This window comes from Buteo buteo, chromosome 22 (genome assembly GCF_964188355.1).
Source record: "Buteo buteo chromosome 22, bButBut1.hap1.1, whole genome shotgun sequence".
Classification (NCBI taxonomy): Eukaryota; Metazoa; Chordata; class Aves; order Accipitriformes; family Accipitridae; genus Buteo; species Buteo buteo.
The window spans coordinates 7540528-7553373 of NC_134192.1; the positions used below are offsets into that span (position 1 = coordinate 7540528).

A 12846-nucleotide genomic window follows, 5' to 3' on the forward strand; every position below is an offset into this window, starting at 1 on the left:
CGCCCCGCTTCCGCCACCACCACCGCCCGCCCGGCCGGGAGGGCGCCGGAAGTCCCGCCCCACCCGGAAGCGGCTCATCGGCAACGCCCGCCCCGCCGCCATGGCGCCGGCGTCGCGTTCCCGCAGCCCGCCGGCCGCCAGCCCCGAACGCCGCGGCCGCAGGTCGCGCTCCCGGTCCCGTTCCCGCGAGCGCAACGGCCTGAAGCGGCCGAGCCACCGGCGGAGCCGCAGCTGGTCCCGCTCCCGCGAGCGGACCCCCGGCGGGCCGCGCTCCGCCGCGCACCACGGCCACCACTACGGCAAGGCCTGGCCCGAGTACTACGAGAAGGAGAAGGAGGAGATCCTGCGGCAGAGGCGAGCGCCGGCCCCGGGCGGCGTTCCGTAGGGCCCGTCGTGCCGGTTCCCCGGCCTCCCCTCAGCTCGGAGGAACTGGCGCTCCCGTGGAGGGGAGGGTGCCGGGCGGCTGGGCCTGTTTCTGCAGGGCCCTCTCCCGGCCTGGCGTCCCGGTGCGGCGGCGCTGCCCGGCGCTTTCAGCCCCTCCGGCCCGTCCTTGCGGCGGGCATCGCCGGGGCTCTGCTGGGAGGGTGCTGGCGGCCGTTAGCCGCCGGGGCTCCGCGGTGCGCGGAGGTTTGCGTCCGGCCTCCCAGGTTGTTTCTTTTCCCGAGCATGGCTGCTTTGGGCCGTTAGAACCGGTGACAGGTGCCGGACTCAAAATGTTTATGGGCTGGTGATCGCACACGGGCCTTCAGTGAAGGTGTTTTCCATTACAGGAGGCTCAACGAGAGAGAGAGAATTGGGGAACTGGGCGCACCTGAAGTCTGGGGACTGTCACCAAAGGTTCCTGACCCCGAGTAAGGCATAGTCTTTCTTCTTTCCTTCCAGTTTGTATGATACTGATTGTGCGTTGGTTTAATTTACAAAAATGTCTTGTCCCTACACTAGTCCCTTTGCTGCAATTCACGTTGTGTCAGTTGATTTCTGAATCAACACAATGCGGTTATTACTTTTATGTTCTTTTTTGGGGTTTTTTTTTGTCCCAAATAATTCTGGCATCCCAATTATGCAAGATGTGATTCATTGTAGATCAGGTGACCTTTGTGTTGTGGATCTGAAAGGAGTTCCCATGTTGCAAATTAGCTGTTTAATAGTTTACTCTGTTGCAAGTATCGACTCAGAATCTGCAAGCATGTGTCTGGTCATGTGTGTACCTTTGATCTTGAATACTACAAAATAGATTTTAAATAGCAAACTTTAATTTTTATTCAGTTCTGATGAGCATACACCGGTAGAAGATGAAGAAGCAAAATCCAAGAGTAGTTCCTCAGATTCCAGCTCAGAAGGTATTTTGCATTCCTTACACAGCTTGTTTTGAAAATGGGAAGCTACCAAAGCCTAGAATCTGCTGTTGTCGCTTGCAGGAGATTCACTGGCTTTGATGGGTGGAAGTGAGTGTGGTGGGCTCCGGTTCAAAGGAAAGCATTGCTTTGGGAAGATCGGGAAAAACATGGAGCTAGATGATCTTTGTTCTCTAATGTTGTATTTTAAAAACATTCTAGAGGAAAAAAAGAAAAAGAAGAAGAAAAGAAAGAAGAAAAAGCGGAAGGCATCCAAAAGAAAACGCAGAAAACATTCTGAGGACAGCGACAGTGAGTCGGAGTCTGAGCAGAACTCCAGTGGTAAGAAAAGAGAGTTTTGGCTAATATGCGTGGCATGAGAGCTCTCCTTCTGCTCCTCTGAAGGCAAAGCGACGCTTCTGGCTTTTGTTGCATGCTTGTGTCATGGTTTAACGCCAGCCAGCAACTAAGCACCTTGCAGCTGCTCACTCACTCCGCCCCCACCCAGTGGGATGGGGGAGAAAATCGGGAAAAGAAGTAAAACTCGTGGGTTGAGATAAGAACTGTTTAACAGAACAGAAAAGAGGAAACTAACAATGATAATGATAACACTAATAAAATGACAGTAGAAATAATAAATGGATTGGCATATACAAGTGATGCACAATGCAACTGCTCACCACCCAGCGACCGATGCCCAGTTAGTCCTCGAGCAGCGATCCCCGCGCACCCACTACCCCCAGTTTATATACTGGACATGACGTCATATGGTATGGAATACCCCGTTGGCCGCTTTGGATCAGCTGCCCTGGCTGTGTCCCTTCCCACCTTCTTGTGTCCCTCCAGCTTTCTCGCTGGTTGGGCATGAGAAGCTGAAAAATCCTTGATTTTAGACTAAACATTACTTAGCAACAACTGAAAACATCAGTGTTATCAACATTCTTCTCATACCTAACTCAAAAACATAGCACTGTACCAGCTGCTAGGAAGACAATGAACTCTATCCCAGCTGAAACCAGAACAGCTTGCAGTGTTCTGAAGTTAGAGCTGCAACATCAATCCGCTGGTATTTTCTTTCACCATCTTGCTGGGTTTGCAGTGCGTTTTCCTTGAGTGCTTGTGTTCTGGCCTCAAGAAACAGGATTTCTGAATTTAGCATCCATTGGGTATTTCACGCCAGAGATACAATCAACATGTTCTCGTATTGAACAATATTGCAGGTAGCTTTCTACTAAGACTTTGTCAGTATTATTTGGTACCTAAACAAATCACGTCTGAGAAGCTGTGTACTAAGGCATTCTGGTGCTTATTAAGGCATTCAGTTAGTTATTCACAGTGCAGTAAACTACTTAATTATAGCTAATCATCTCTCTTTTGATAATATGTACACTTTCCTTTTTTCAGATGAAGATAAAAAGAAAAGCAAGAAGAAGAAAAAGAAGAACAGAAAGTAAGTTTCCAGGTTGTTGTGTGTAATTCTATCTGCTTTTGACTAGAGGGCAGCACCACTTTCTTGGCAGATAGTGAGGAAGGCTGAGCACTCTTGTAATTAGGGCTATAAATGCTGTCGAGAAATCTTAATTTGATGAATTTTCTGTAAATCTGCAGAATTATGCAGTGTAGAGAACTTGCTGCAAACGTAGGGAGCCACTTTCTAACGCTATATGAAAGGCACAACAGTGCATATTTTGTCTTTGTTTTGCTGTAAAGCATTTTCTGTGAAACAACAACAGTCTATATGCAGACAGCCCATCTTCCCATAGGTGGAAGTTGCCTTGAGAAACTAATGACTTGAGTATGATTCCAAGCACTTTCTTTCGTCTTAAATTTTGGTAAATGGCATGTCTGTCTTTGACTTTATTACAGGAAGAAGTATAAGAAAAAGAAAAATAAGAAGAGCAGGAAGGAATCTAGCGATTCAAGTAGTGAAGATTCTGATGACGAAACGTTTCAAGGGGAAGATCTCTGGATTGAGAGATCAAGTAGGTTCACCTGACTTTAAACTTGGATTGAAACTTCTTGGTGTCCTTTTCGTGAATTCTTTGTTAGGTGTTGCTGACCTTTGTAACTGTTCCAATAACAAAGAACAATGGGCACAATATTAATCTTCCTCATTATTTGATTGCTGCAGAAAATACAGAAGCTGACAGCTTGATTGGACCAGAAGCACCCAAAACTCATGCATCTCAGGATGACAGGCCTTTGAAGTGAGTAGCCAGCTCTAAGGGTACTTTGATCAAATCCAGTGAATCAAGCATGAAGGTTACTGTTCAAAAGGGCTGTTGTAACAATGTGGCATGTATCGGACAGAAATGCTGGGCCAGAAACTCACAGACAGAAGTGCTAGTGGTGCTGGCCTTTACCCTGGCCTGAATTCAGGCAGAAAAGTCTGATTTATGCTTTTTCACCTCAATTCCTAGAAAATCAATTGTAAGATGCCTTTATTCTAAGGCTCTGCAGTATTGTGACTTTATAATGTTTTCATTACTGTTTAATCAGAATGGATACAATTGGTAATTTAAGATGTTGTTGCTAGTGTTAGCCATAAGGAAGAAACAGGCCAATGTGTGGAAAAGAACAAGAGAGTGCTTAAAAATGCAGCTGTAGCAAGTAGTGAACAGGGAAGCTGGATGTTTAGCTCAGGCTCTCTCTATTTGAGACTGCTTGAAATAACGGGTTTTTGTTGTGGTGTTTGGTTTTTGTTTTTTTTTTTAAGCTATGGACATGCCCTCTTGCCTGGTGAAGGTGCAGCAATGGCAGAGTACGTAAAAGCAGGAAAACGTATACCCCGGAGAGGTGAAATCGGCTTGACCAGCGAAGAGATCGCATCATTTGAGAGCTCTGGTTATGTCATGAGTGGCAGCAGGTACCGTTTTGGTGATGGTAATGGTTCAGTGAAATTTTCAAGAGCTGCTTCCTCTGTTGGCCAGTTGGAAAACTTCTTCCAAGCTCTAGTTGAAAGCACAGAAGAGAAGGTTCTCTGTGTGCTTTTAATAATCTACGCTGAAGTCCCTATTGCTATAAATGATGAGGTTTTTAAGGACGCATTCTCCTCAAGAGCAAAAATTCTTTCCAGGTAATATACTTATCTTGTGTTTCAAATGAGGAGATGCTTGTGTCAGGTGGCTCAAAGGTGGTGTGTTTGGACAGCAGTGGTGATGTGCTGGCTCTTCAGTGGGAGACAAATCAAAGTGTGAGAGGTTGGCTGCACTTTTTTCTCCAAGTTCAACAGGAACTTCACCTAAATTTTGGTGAGCTGGCAGCTGATGTCCTGGGATTAGGTGGGGCTTCCAGCTGACTGCCTGAGAGCAGACACCCCCAGAATTCAGTTTCTTGCTCTGCCACGCTCCTTCCTGGGAAGGTTTGTGTGCAGTTTGGATTCTGTAGTGTGGGTATCTTCATTTATAAGTCCTTCAAAACATTCAGGCCAGTTGATGGGTGGAAGCCGTGACGGGGCATTACATCCCCCGGCCCATGCTGATGTACACAATGTTCTCCTCTGCAGACATCGCCGAATGGAAGCTGTGCGTCTGCGTAAAGAGAACCAGATTTACAGCGCAGATGAAAAGAGAGCTCTGGCATCCTTCAACCAGGAGGAGAGGAGGAAACGAGAGAATAAGATCCTTGCAAGCTTTCGAGAGATGGTCTACAGAAAGACGAAGGGCAAAGAGGAAAAATAATTCTTTATTTGAACTGTACGCTGTAGATTCTACCAAGCAGCAGCAAACCTGTTCCAGTCATGATTTGAAAAAAGCTGCAAGTGCTGCAGTGCCTTTCACTCAACAGGGCCAAGCCTCAGGAGTGGATTACTTGTATCAAGGAAACAGTTACTTTTGTCAGATTTTCTTGGATGATTTTTTTCACCATCTGCAAGGAATCCCCATAAAGTGAAAGGCTACGAGGCAGGGAAGGCAGGAACAAGCAGGGAAGACTAGAGGTGACAATGTTGTGTGCTTGCTTTGAATCGGACAAGCAGAAGGATTCCATGGGAGGGCTTTGTTACCTGATGCTGATAAGTGCAATTTTCCCTTTATTTTGATTAATCAGAGTCGACTGGCCATTAGAAGCAAGCTACTAGTAACAGTAGCAAAAATGAAGGAACTCCCAAATTCCCATTTAAGATTTAAGACTGTCCACTTAGGTATTTTTTCATAAGTCTTTTAGATTTATTTTTTTCTCAAAACAGTTGAGGTTGGTTTGTGGTTCAAACTAGACTTGTAAATAGAAATGAGTTTGTAATTTAATACAGATGGGCTTTAGTTACTTTAAAGCAAGCAGATCGCAACTGGGGTATAAAGTAACAGTAATAGGAGGGTCTGATCTTCAATCCGCCAAAGCCCGTGGTGAAGAACTAAGTTGCTTGCTTCTTTTTTTCCTATGTTATACATAGGTATCAGAGCAGTGGGGTGCAGTGATTGGAACCCCCGGATGTATATAGGTGGTAACAAGGATGTATCTTTCAATTTATTTGAAATTCTTTTGTCTATGGAAGTGTTCTAGATTAAAACCTTATTTTAACTCCTGTGGTATTTTAATTTGGTCTGTTTCAGCAATATTACATGGCTGTCTTTAAACTCTACTCAGAGGCCTACTCTGGGTAGTGTTTCTGTGGTGGTTATCTTTGATTCAACTGCATATTGCCAGATATACCTCCCTTAGCCTTCTTTTTCTCAAATGCTTTTAAAAACAGAGTGTTTTCTAGAGGGTTTTTTTTGTTCCCCTAAATCTCTGTGTGGTAATTTTGGCAGCAGAGATGTCTTGTATGTTTGTATGAAGAAAATAAAAAGTCCTATAATGCGTTTCCCTTGAGTTCTGCAGACGTGTTCACAAACAGCAAGTCCAGCCCAGCTGCCTCTTCCCATTTACAGTCTGGAACCTGGTTCTGTCCGGCCGTACCCACTCATACCTGCAAGGGACCATCATTTAAAGCCAGCTGCCACGTCAGGCCATAGTTGATTTTTGCACAGATTTAATGCTTTTTATGTATCCACAAAGTAGAAATGCTAGTAAGGAAGAGCCATTCTTTCCTCATTGTGTTTATTTGATTCTCCACAAAATACCAACGGAGCGTTGGTGATGGTGAATTGGAACTGTTCATTAGAAAGTAAGTCTTTCCATGAGGATTCTTTTATTTTCAATGATGTCCTTAAGCCACTTTTCTCTAAACTGACACTGTTCTGGCCTGGAGGATAGACTAAAGAGAGTGAATGGTAAGAATAATATTGAATCCACATTTGGCCAGCTGAGAGCTGGCCTTCATTCACAGGGCAAGCCTATCTGCTGAAAAAAAGAACACCACCTAGACCGGTGTCAACCCAGTATGGAGAAGGCAGATGCTCATGGGGTGGCTATCCATGCTTGTGGTGAAGCTAATCATAAGCAGGGTCGTTTGGGTTTGCAGAGCAAGATTTTGACAGCTTCCTCTACCTCTCTGCTATTATTGCAAACTTATTTACATCAAACTCCCTGTTTGTTTTTGGCATGGAAAAGCTTGCTAGAACCTCCCGAGTTGTGTCGGTGATGGAAGAGTAATAACATTTACCTGTGAATCAGCCTGTTGGACTCCAGAGTGAAGAATACCTTGACAAGCAAGGTCTGCAAGAGAGGAGAGAGGGCAGAGTTCACATACAGGCCCTCAAAAGCAGACATTTTAATTAGGTGAGAGCTGCTATCTGCTTCAAATATAACCTGTGTATTTGTACAACATTTCTGATATGGATTAGGATAGTTTTGGTTTAAAGCCTCTGAGTATTCTCTTGTGAAGGCAAAGACTCGTATGTTACAATTTTAAGCTTGTGCTACAATGTAAGATTTCTGACCAGTGGCTACAGCTGTTGTGCTGGTTTGGGCTAGGATAGAGTTAATTTTCTTCACAGTAGCTACCATGAGGCTACATTTTGGATTTGTGCTGATAACACAGGGATGTTTTCATTATTGCTGAGCAGTGCTTACACAGAGCCAAGGCCTTTTCTGCTCCTCACTCCACCCCACCAGCAAGGAGGCTGGGGGGGCACAGCCAGAACAGCTGACCCTGACTGACCAAAGGGGTATTCCAGACCATATGATGTCATGCTCAGCAGTAAAACTAGGGGGGAGGTTGGTAGGGGGCTGCTGCTCAGGGACTGTCTGGGCATTAGTTGATTTGTGGTGAGAAATTGCTTTCATTTGCATCATTTGTCTTTCTTTAGTTTTTATTTTTCTCTCTCCTGGTTATTTTTTTCCTTACAATTTGTTACTATTTCTTTTTTAAAATTATTAAATTGGTTTTATCTCAGCCCACAAGTTTTCTCACTTCTGCACTTTGCAGGGGGCTGGGGGGGGGCACATGGGGAATGAGTGAGCAGCTGTGTGGTGCTTAGTTGCCAGCTGGGGTTAAACCATGACATCGGTGGACTGCTACTTGTGGATCCATAGCCAGTAAGTAGAAAAGCTAAGGTTCAATATGACTAAGCACAGGTTCTGGAGGTAAGAAGTCTACATAGTGCAATTTATTTCTTTTTTTCTCTTGAGCTGCAACATGTTATTATACAGGTGACAAACTTCAGGCCAATCTGGAGAAGGGTTCTGAGACAGCATGAAGAGCAGCGGGCCAGTCTCCCCTTACTGATGCCTTGTTCCATAACTTGCCTCTGCTCAGCCTTACAGCTGCCCAGAGTGAATGCTGTTGCTTGGAAGGGGAAGATGGTATGAGCAGGAAAGCAGATGTGGGATCCTGCCAGATTCTCTGTCATGTTTCTGCCAGTCACCACAATTTGGGAACTAAACCAGCCTCCCACTCTGTGCTCTGCCAAACACAGACTCTGTCCAGCCTGTTGCACAGAGGTGCTGTAGGCTCTGAACACCAGCACTTGCGACGGAGCCGTTCAGAGGGAAAGGACTGTGGACACTATGTGAGAGAGGCCAGAGATGTTTTAGCAGAACGCAGCGTGCTGAATTCCCAGCAGCTGCTCTTCCAGGATGATAAGGGGCTGTTACAAGGATTCAGCTACTAGAGGAATAAATGAGCAGAGTGTAGGTCCTAGTCCTCGTGGTCTGACAGAGGTGCTTACTGCTTGAAGGTGAAAAGAGGTAGTGGGGGCAGTGGGAAGCTGCTTTAGGTTTGTACGAGATGAGAGAATGAATATCAACAGGTAGTATCACAGGGTGAGAGAGCGCTGTGAAACTTCCCTTTGCTCATTGGCGCGCTTTGTTCTGTGTTTCTTATGGGAGTTTTCCTCATTTGGTTTCGTCCCCTCAGTAACAAAATAGGGAAGAGCAACTGCAGCATAGGTGTCTGCTTTGAAAGACAGATGGGAGAAAAAGACCCTGAGGACTCTGGTGTAGGACTTGTGCCAACGTACAGGGAAGCATCTGAGGAGGAACTGGTCAACGGGTTGGAAGATGGCTTAGCAGCTGATGGGAGGGTCTTGTGTTGGAACTGCTGGGAAGGCAAGACTTAGGATGCAGACCCCTGAAGAGCTCCGTGTGTGTGACAGATGAGGCCCACTTGTTTACTGCATCTCAAGCAACAAAGGAAGCCTCTTCCAGCTGCTGCTCAGGACATGCTGTACAGTGAGCACGGCCCGAGGCATGGTGTCAGACAGAAAAGGCCTCTTCTGACCCCCAGAATTCTCCACGGAGGCACACTCACCCAGGCAGGACAAGTTTCACAAGAGCTGTTCAAGGCCCCTTGGTATCTGCAAGGATTACAGCAAACCCTAGCTAAAGCAGCCCTGGTTTGCTTTTCAGCTGTCTGTATAGTTTGGGAGAGGAGCTCAAGGCTAGTGTGAGCCCTGGAAGCCTGTCTCCTCCTCTGCTTCCTGTCCTGATCTCCACGTCTTTCCCTCTCGTTTCTTGTCCTCCTGATCTTCTCTTCCTGCTAGTTCTTCTGTCTCTCCAGACAGCACTGTAGCTGACTAGCTGGTGGTAAGTGCTTTGGGCTGGTATTGCATTGATTCCCAAGCTCTTTTTAGCCCTTCAGAAAACTGAGACCTTGACAAGCTTGTCAGGAGCCAAGGCCGACCACATCTAGAAAGCACGAGCAGCTGGACAGCTTAATTTAACCACATTGTCTCAGAACCTGGACACAGAGTGCCACGGAGAAGTGTCAGACGTATCTGTCCGTGCTCAGTGACACAGGCTGTAAGTTATGGCTCAGGACTACTGATAGACTATCAGAAACACTTCATCCCAACCCAACTAATCAGCAGAGGAATTCAGATGCAAATTTCTGTGTCAACTTGCTGTTATTCATGCTGATGTAAATCCAGAAGAATTCTATTTATGTCAGTGTATTTTCTTTCTCTGCAATATTACTACTTTTTCAATATGGCTACAAGCAAATAGAGAGATTTATATTACAGAGACACTTGTGCAGAGCAGAGAAACAGACTTGGTTACAGTCAGCAGGAAACAACTTCTGGTGCTGCTGGGCATCCTCAGCTCTCGCTGGCTGCGGAACAGTAAAAGGATATTTTGCTGCTGGCCTGGCTGGTCTTTCAGTAGTCTCCATCCAGCTGAGTAAGCGTAACTATCCAGTCACAGGGCTGGAAATCTTTCAGGAATTTCTCTGATTTATGTGACTCTGCACCTTGTTCACTCTACGTGGTTATTTATGGTTGTTCCACACCTCGTGCTTCACAGTGAATCAGTGTTAATGGTAGTGACACAAGATCTGCATTTTACTCTCCCTTTTGCCATACTTTAACAAGCAGACAAGAGTCATTGTTTATAGCGGATTTAGGATGTAGGAGAAGCAGGTTTTGGCTGTATTGTAAGTTAAAACTGCTGAGTATTAGTGTGCCAGGAGGGAAGAATTGCAAGCTGCAGGAGGTGACACTGGCTATTTGTGCAGACTGCCACACAAGTCAGCAGGGTAGCTACAGGGAACTGCAGGTCCGCAGCAGTGGGCGCAAAAACAGGATCAGTCCTGCTTGCTTTCTGCATTTTGCAAGTACTTATTACAGATGCATCCATAATGGTAGTTTTGTGGTAGTCCTCTTGGCATTCCTTTTCTTCCTCTTGCAGACACCTGCCTAGTGTGTATCAGAGTGCATAAAGTGGGGAAACCATTCTGTCCAAAGCTTATATGCAACTGTATTGGGTTTGCATGGCAAGGTTTTGGTAGCAGGGCGGGGGCTACAGGGGTGGCTTCTGCAAGAAGCTGCTAGAAGCTTCCCCCATGTCTGACAGAGCCGATGCCAGCCGGCTCCAAGACGGACCTGCCGCTGGCCAAGGTCGAGCCCATCAGTGACAGTGGTAGCGCCTCTGGGATAACATATTTAAGAAGGGGGAAAAAAACCAGCACCTGAACAACAGTGGAGAGAGGAGTGAGAATATGTGAGAGAAACAACCCTGCAGACCCCAAGCTCAGTGAAGAAGGAGGGGAGGAGGTGCTCCAGGCGCCGGAGCAGAGATTCCCCTGCAGCCTGTGGGGAAGACCATGGTGAGGCAGACTGTCACCCTGCAGTCCACGGTGGAGCAGATCTCCACCTGCAGCCCAGGGAGGACCCCACGCTGGAGCAGGGGGATGCCTGAAGGAGGCTGTGACCCCGTGGGAAGCCCGTGCTGGAGCAGGCTCCTGGCAGGACCTGTAGATCTGTGGAGAGAGGAGCACACGCTGGAACAGGTTTGCTGGCAGGACTTGTGACCCCATGGGGCGCCCACACTGGAGCAGTCTGTGCCTGAAGGACTGCAGCCTGTGGAAGGGACCCACACTGCAGCAGCACTTGAAGAACAGCAGCCTGTGGGAAGGACCCACGTTGGAGAAGTTAATGGAGGACTGTTTCCTGTGGGAGGGACCCCACGCTGGAGCAGGGGAAGAGTGAGGAGTTCTGCCCCTGAGGAGGAAGGAGCGGCAGAGACAACGTGTGATCAACTGATCCCAACTCCCATTCCCCATCCTCCTGCACCACTGAGGGGAGGAGGTAGAGAAATTGGGAGTGGAGTTAAGCCTGAGAAGAAGGGAGGGGTGGGGGAAAAGTTTTTTAAGATTCGGCTTTATTTCTTATTATCCTACTCTGATTTGATTGGCAATATGTTAATTTTCCCGAGTTGAGTCAGTTTTGCCTGTGATGGTAATCGGCAAGTGATCTCTCCCTGTCCTTATCTTGACCCACAAGCCTTTTGTTATATTTTCTCTCCTCTGTCCAGCTGAGGAGGGGAGTGATAGAGTGGCTTTGGCGGGCACCTGGTGTCCAGCCAGTGTCAACCCACCACAGCAACACAGATAAAAGGGTTGAATACATGTATATCTTTATTAAAGAGTTAAATCATTTTATATAGATATGTGGATTCTTCAAAGTGCCACCACCTTAGTCTATGTTCTCCAGACCCTGAAAAAGAAAAAGTTACAGCTGTATCTGCATCACTCTTGACGCTAACTGGCAAGAGGGCATAGCTGAAAATGCAGGTTCTCAAACTCTGCTTAAGTACCCGACTCCTAATTAAAAAAAATAAAATTAAAATGCGCATCCCCGCAGGCAGGCCAGCTGCAAGTACAGGGGGAGCTCCACCAGCCCCAAGAGTGACCAGTGCCCGCCTCAGAGGCCGTGGGAGCCCCCAGCCTGGGGACGTGGGGAGCAGTGTGTGGCTTCCGCTTCCCTCCCAGCGGTACCAGCCCGAAGCCCCCCCGGCACCTGCCTTGGAGACGTAGTACTTGTTGACACCCGACACCCGCCTGTCTCTTTCCATCAGGGTCCACTGGTAGGGATAGCGGGCGATCCTCTTCTCCTGTGGGCACCCGCACTGCTGCCTGTTATGGCCCGCGGGGAAGGGGGGTCCCGGGGGAAGGGAAGGGGGCCCGGGAGGGAAGGGATCCTAGTGGGAAGGGACCTAGGGGGAAGGGGGAGCCCGGGAGGGAAGGGATCCCAGTGGGAAGGGACCTAGGGGGAAGGGGGAGCCCGGGAGGGAAGGGATCCCAGTGGGAAGGGACCTAGGGGGAAAGGGGAGCCCGGGAGGGAAGGGATCCCAGTGGGAAGGGGGACCCCGGAATCCCGGCCCGCGGGCAAGGCGGCCGGTAAGGGGGGTACTGGGGGGGGGGGGCGAGGTTGGCCCGGTCGGCCCCGCCCCGCTCTGACCTTGCCGCCGTTGCACCAGCGGTGCATGTAGACGGTGGAGAGGCCGGGGATGCTGAGGCAGATGCCCATGATGGCCATGCCGGGCAGGATCTCGTACCACATCCCGCCGGTACCGCGCCGACCCTCACGGCCTGTCCCGGGCTCGCTGCGGACACTCCCGGCCTGCCCCGCGCCCCTTCCCGGCCTGCCCCGCGCCGCCGTCACTACCGAGGCAAGCCCGGAACGGGGGAGCTCGGCGGGGGGCGCGGCGCCTCGGTAGCGCCGGGAAACGAGGCCGCGGCCGGGCGCGGAGGCCGACGCCGCCGGAATCCGCGGTTCCCCGCCGGGAGCCGTAGTCCGGGCAGTTGCCCCGGTGCACGCCGGGAGCCGTAGTCCGGGCGAAGGGGAAGGCCCCGGCCGAGGGCGCGGGCTCGTGGCCCTTTAAGGCGCAGTCGCGCGAGAGGCGCGGCGGGCCA

At 48.7% G+C, this 12846-nt stretch overlaps 2 protein-coding genes across 2 annotated transcripts; one reads left to right on the forward strand and one right to left on the reverse strand.

Annotated features, from left to right (window-relative positions):
- The first annotated feature begins 69 nt into the window (after positions 1-69).
- NKAP (NFKB activating protein) lies at positions 70-6135 on the forward strand. Its single transcript, XM_075054218.1, has 9 exons — positions 70-354; positions 771-851; positions 1267-1340; positions 1557-1676; positions 2739-2784; positions 3201-3316; positions 3466-3541; positions 4051-4200; positions 4840-6135. Exons 1-9 carry the CDS (start codon positions 101-103, stop codon positions 5012-5014), a joined length of 1092 nt encoding a protein of 363 aa, XP_074910319.1. The 5' UTR covers positions 70-100; the 3' UTR covers positions 5015-6135.
- A 5407-nt stretch (positions 6136-11542) lies between these two features.
- Positions 11543-12740, reverse strand: NDUFA1 (NADH:ubiquinone oxidoreductase subunit A1). Its single transcript, XM_075054540.1, has 3 exons — positions 12392-12740; positions 11955-12044; positions 11543-11647 (listed from the first exon to the last, which is right to left on the reverse strand). Exons 1-3 carry the CDS (start codon positions 12491-12493, stop codon positions 11627-11629), a joined length of 213 nt encoding a protein of 70 aa, XP_074910641.1. The 5' UTR covers positions 12494-12740; the 3' UTR covers positions 11543-11626.
- Positions 12741-12846: the final 106 nt, after the last annotated feature.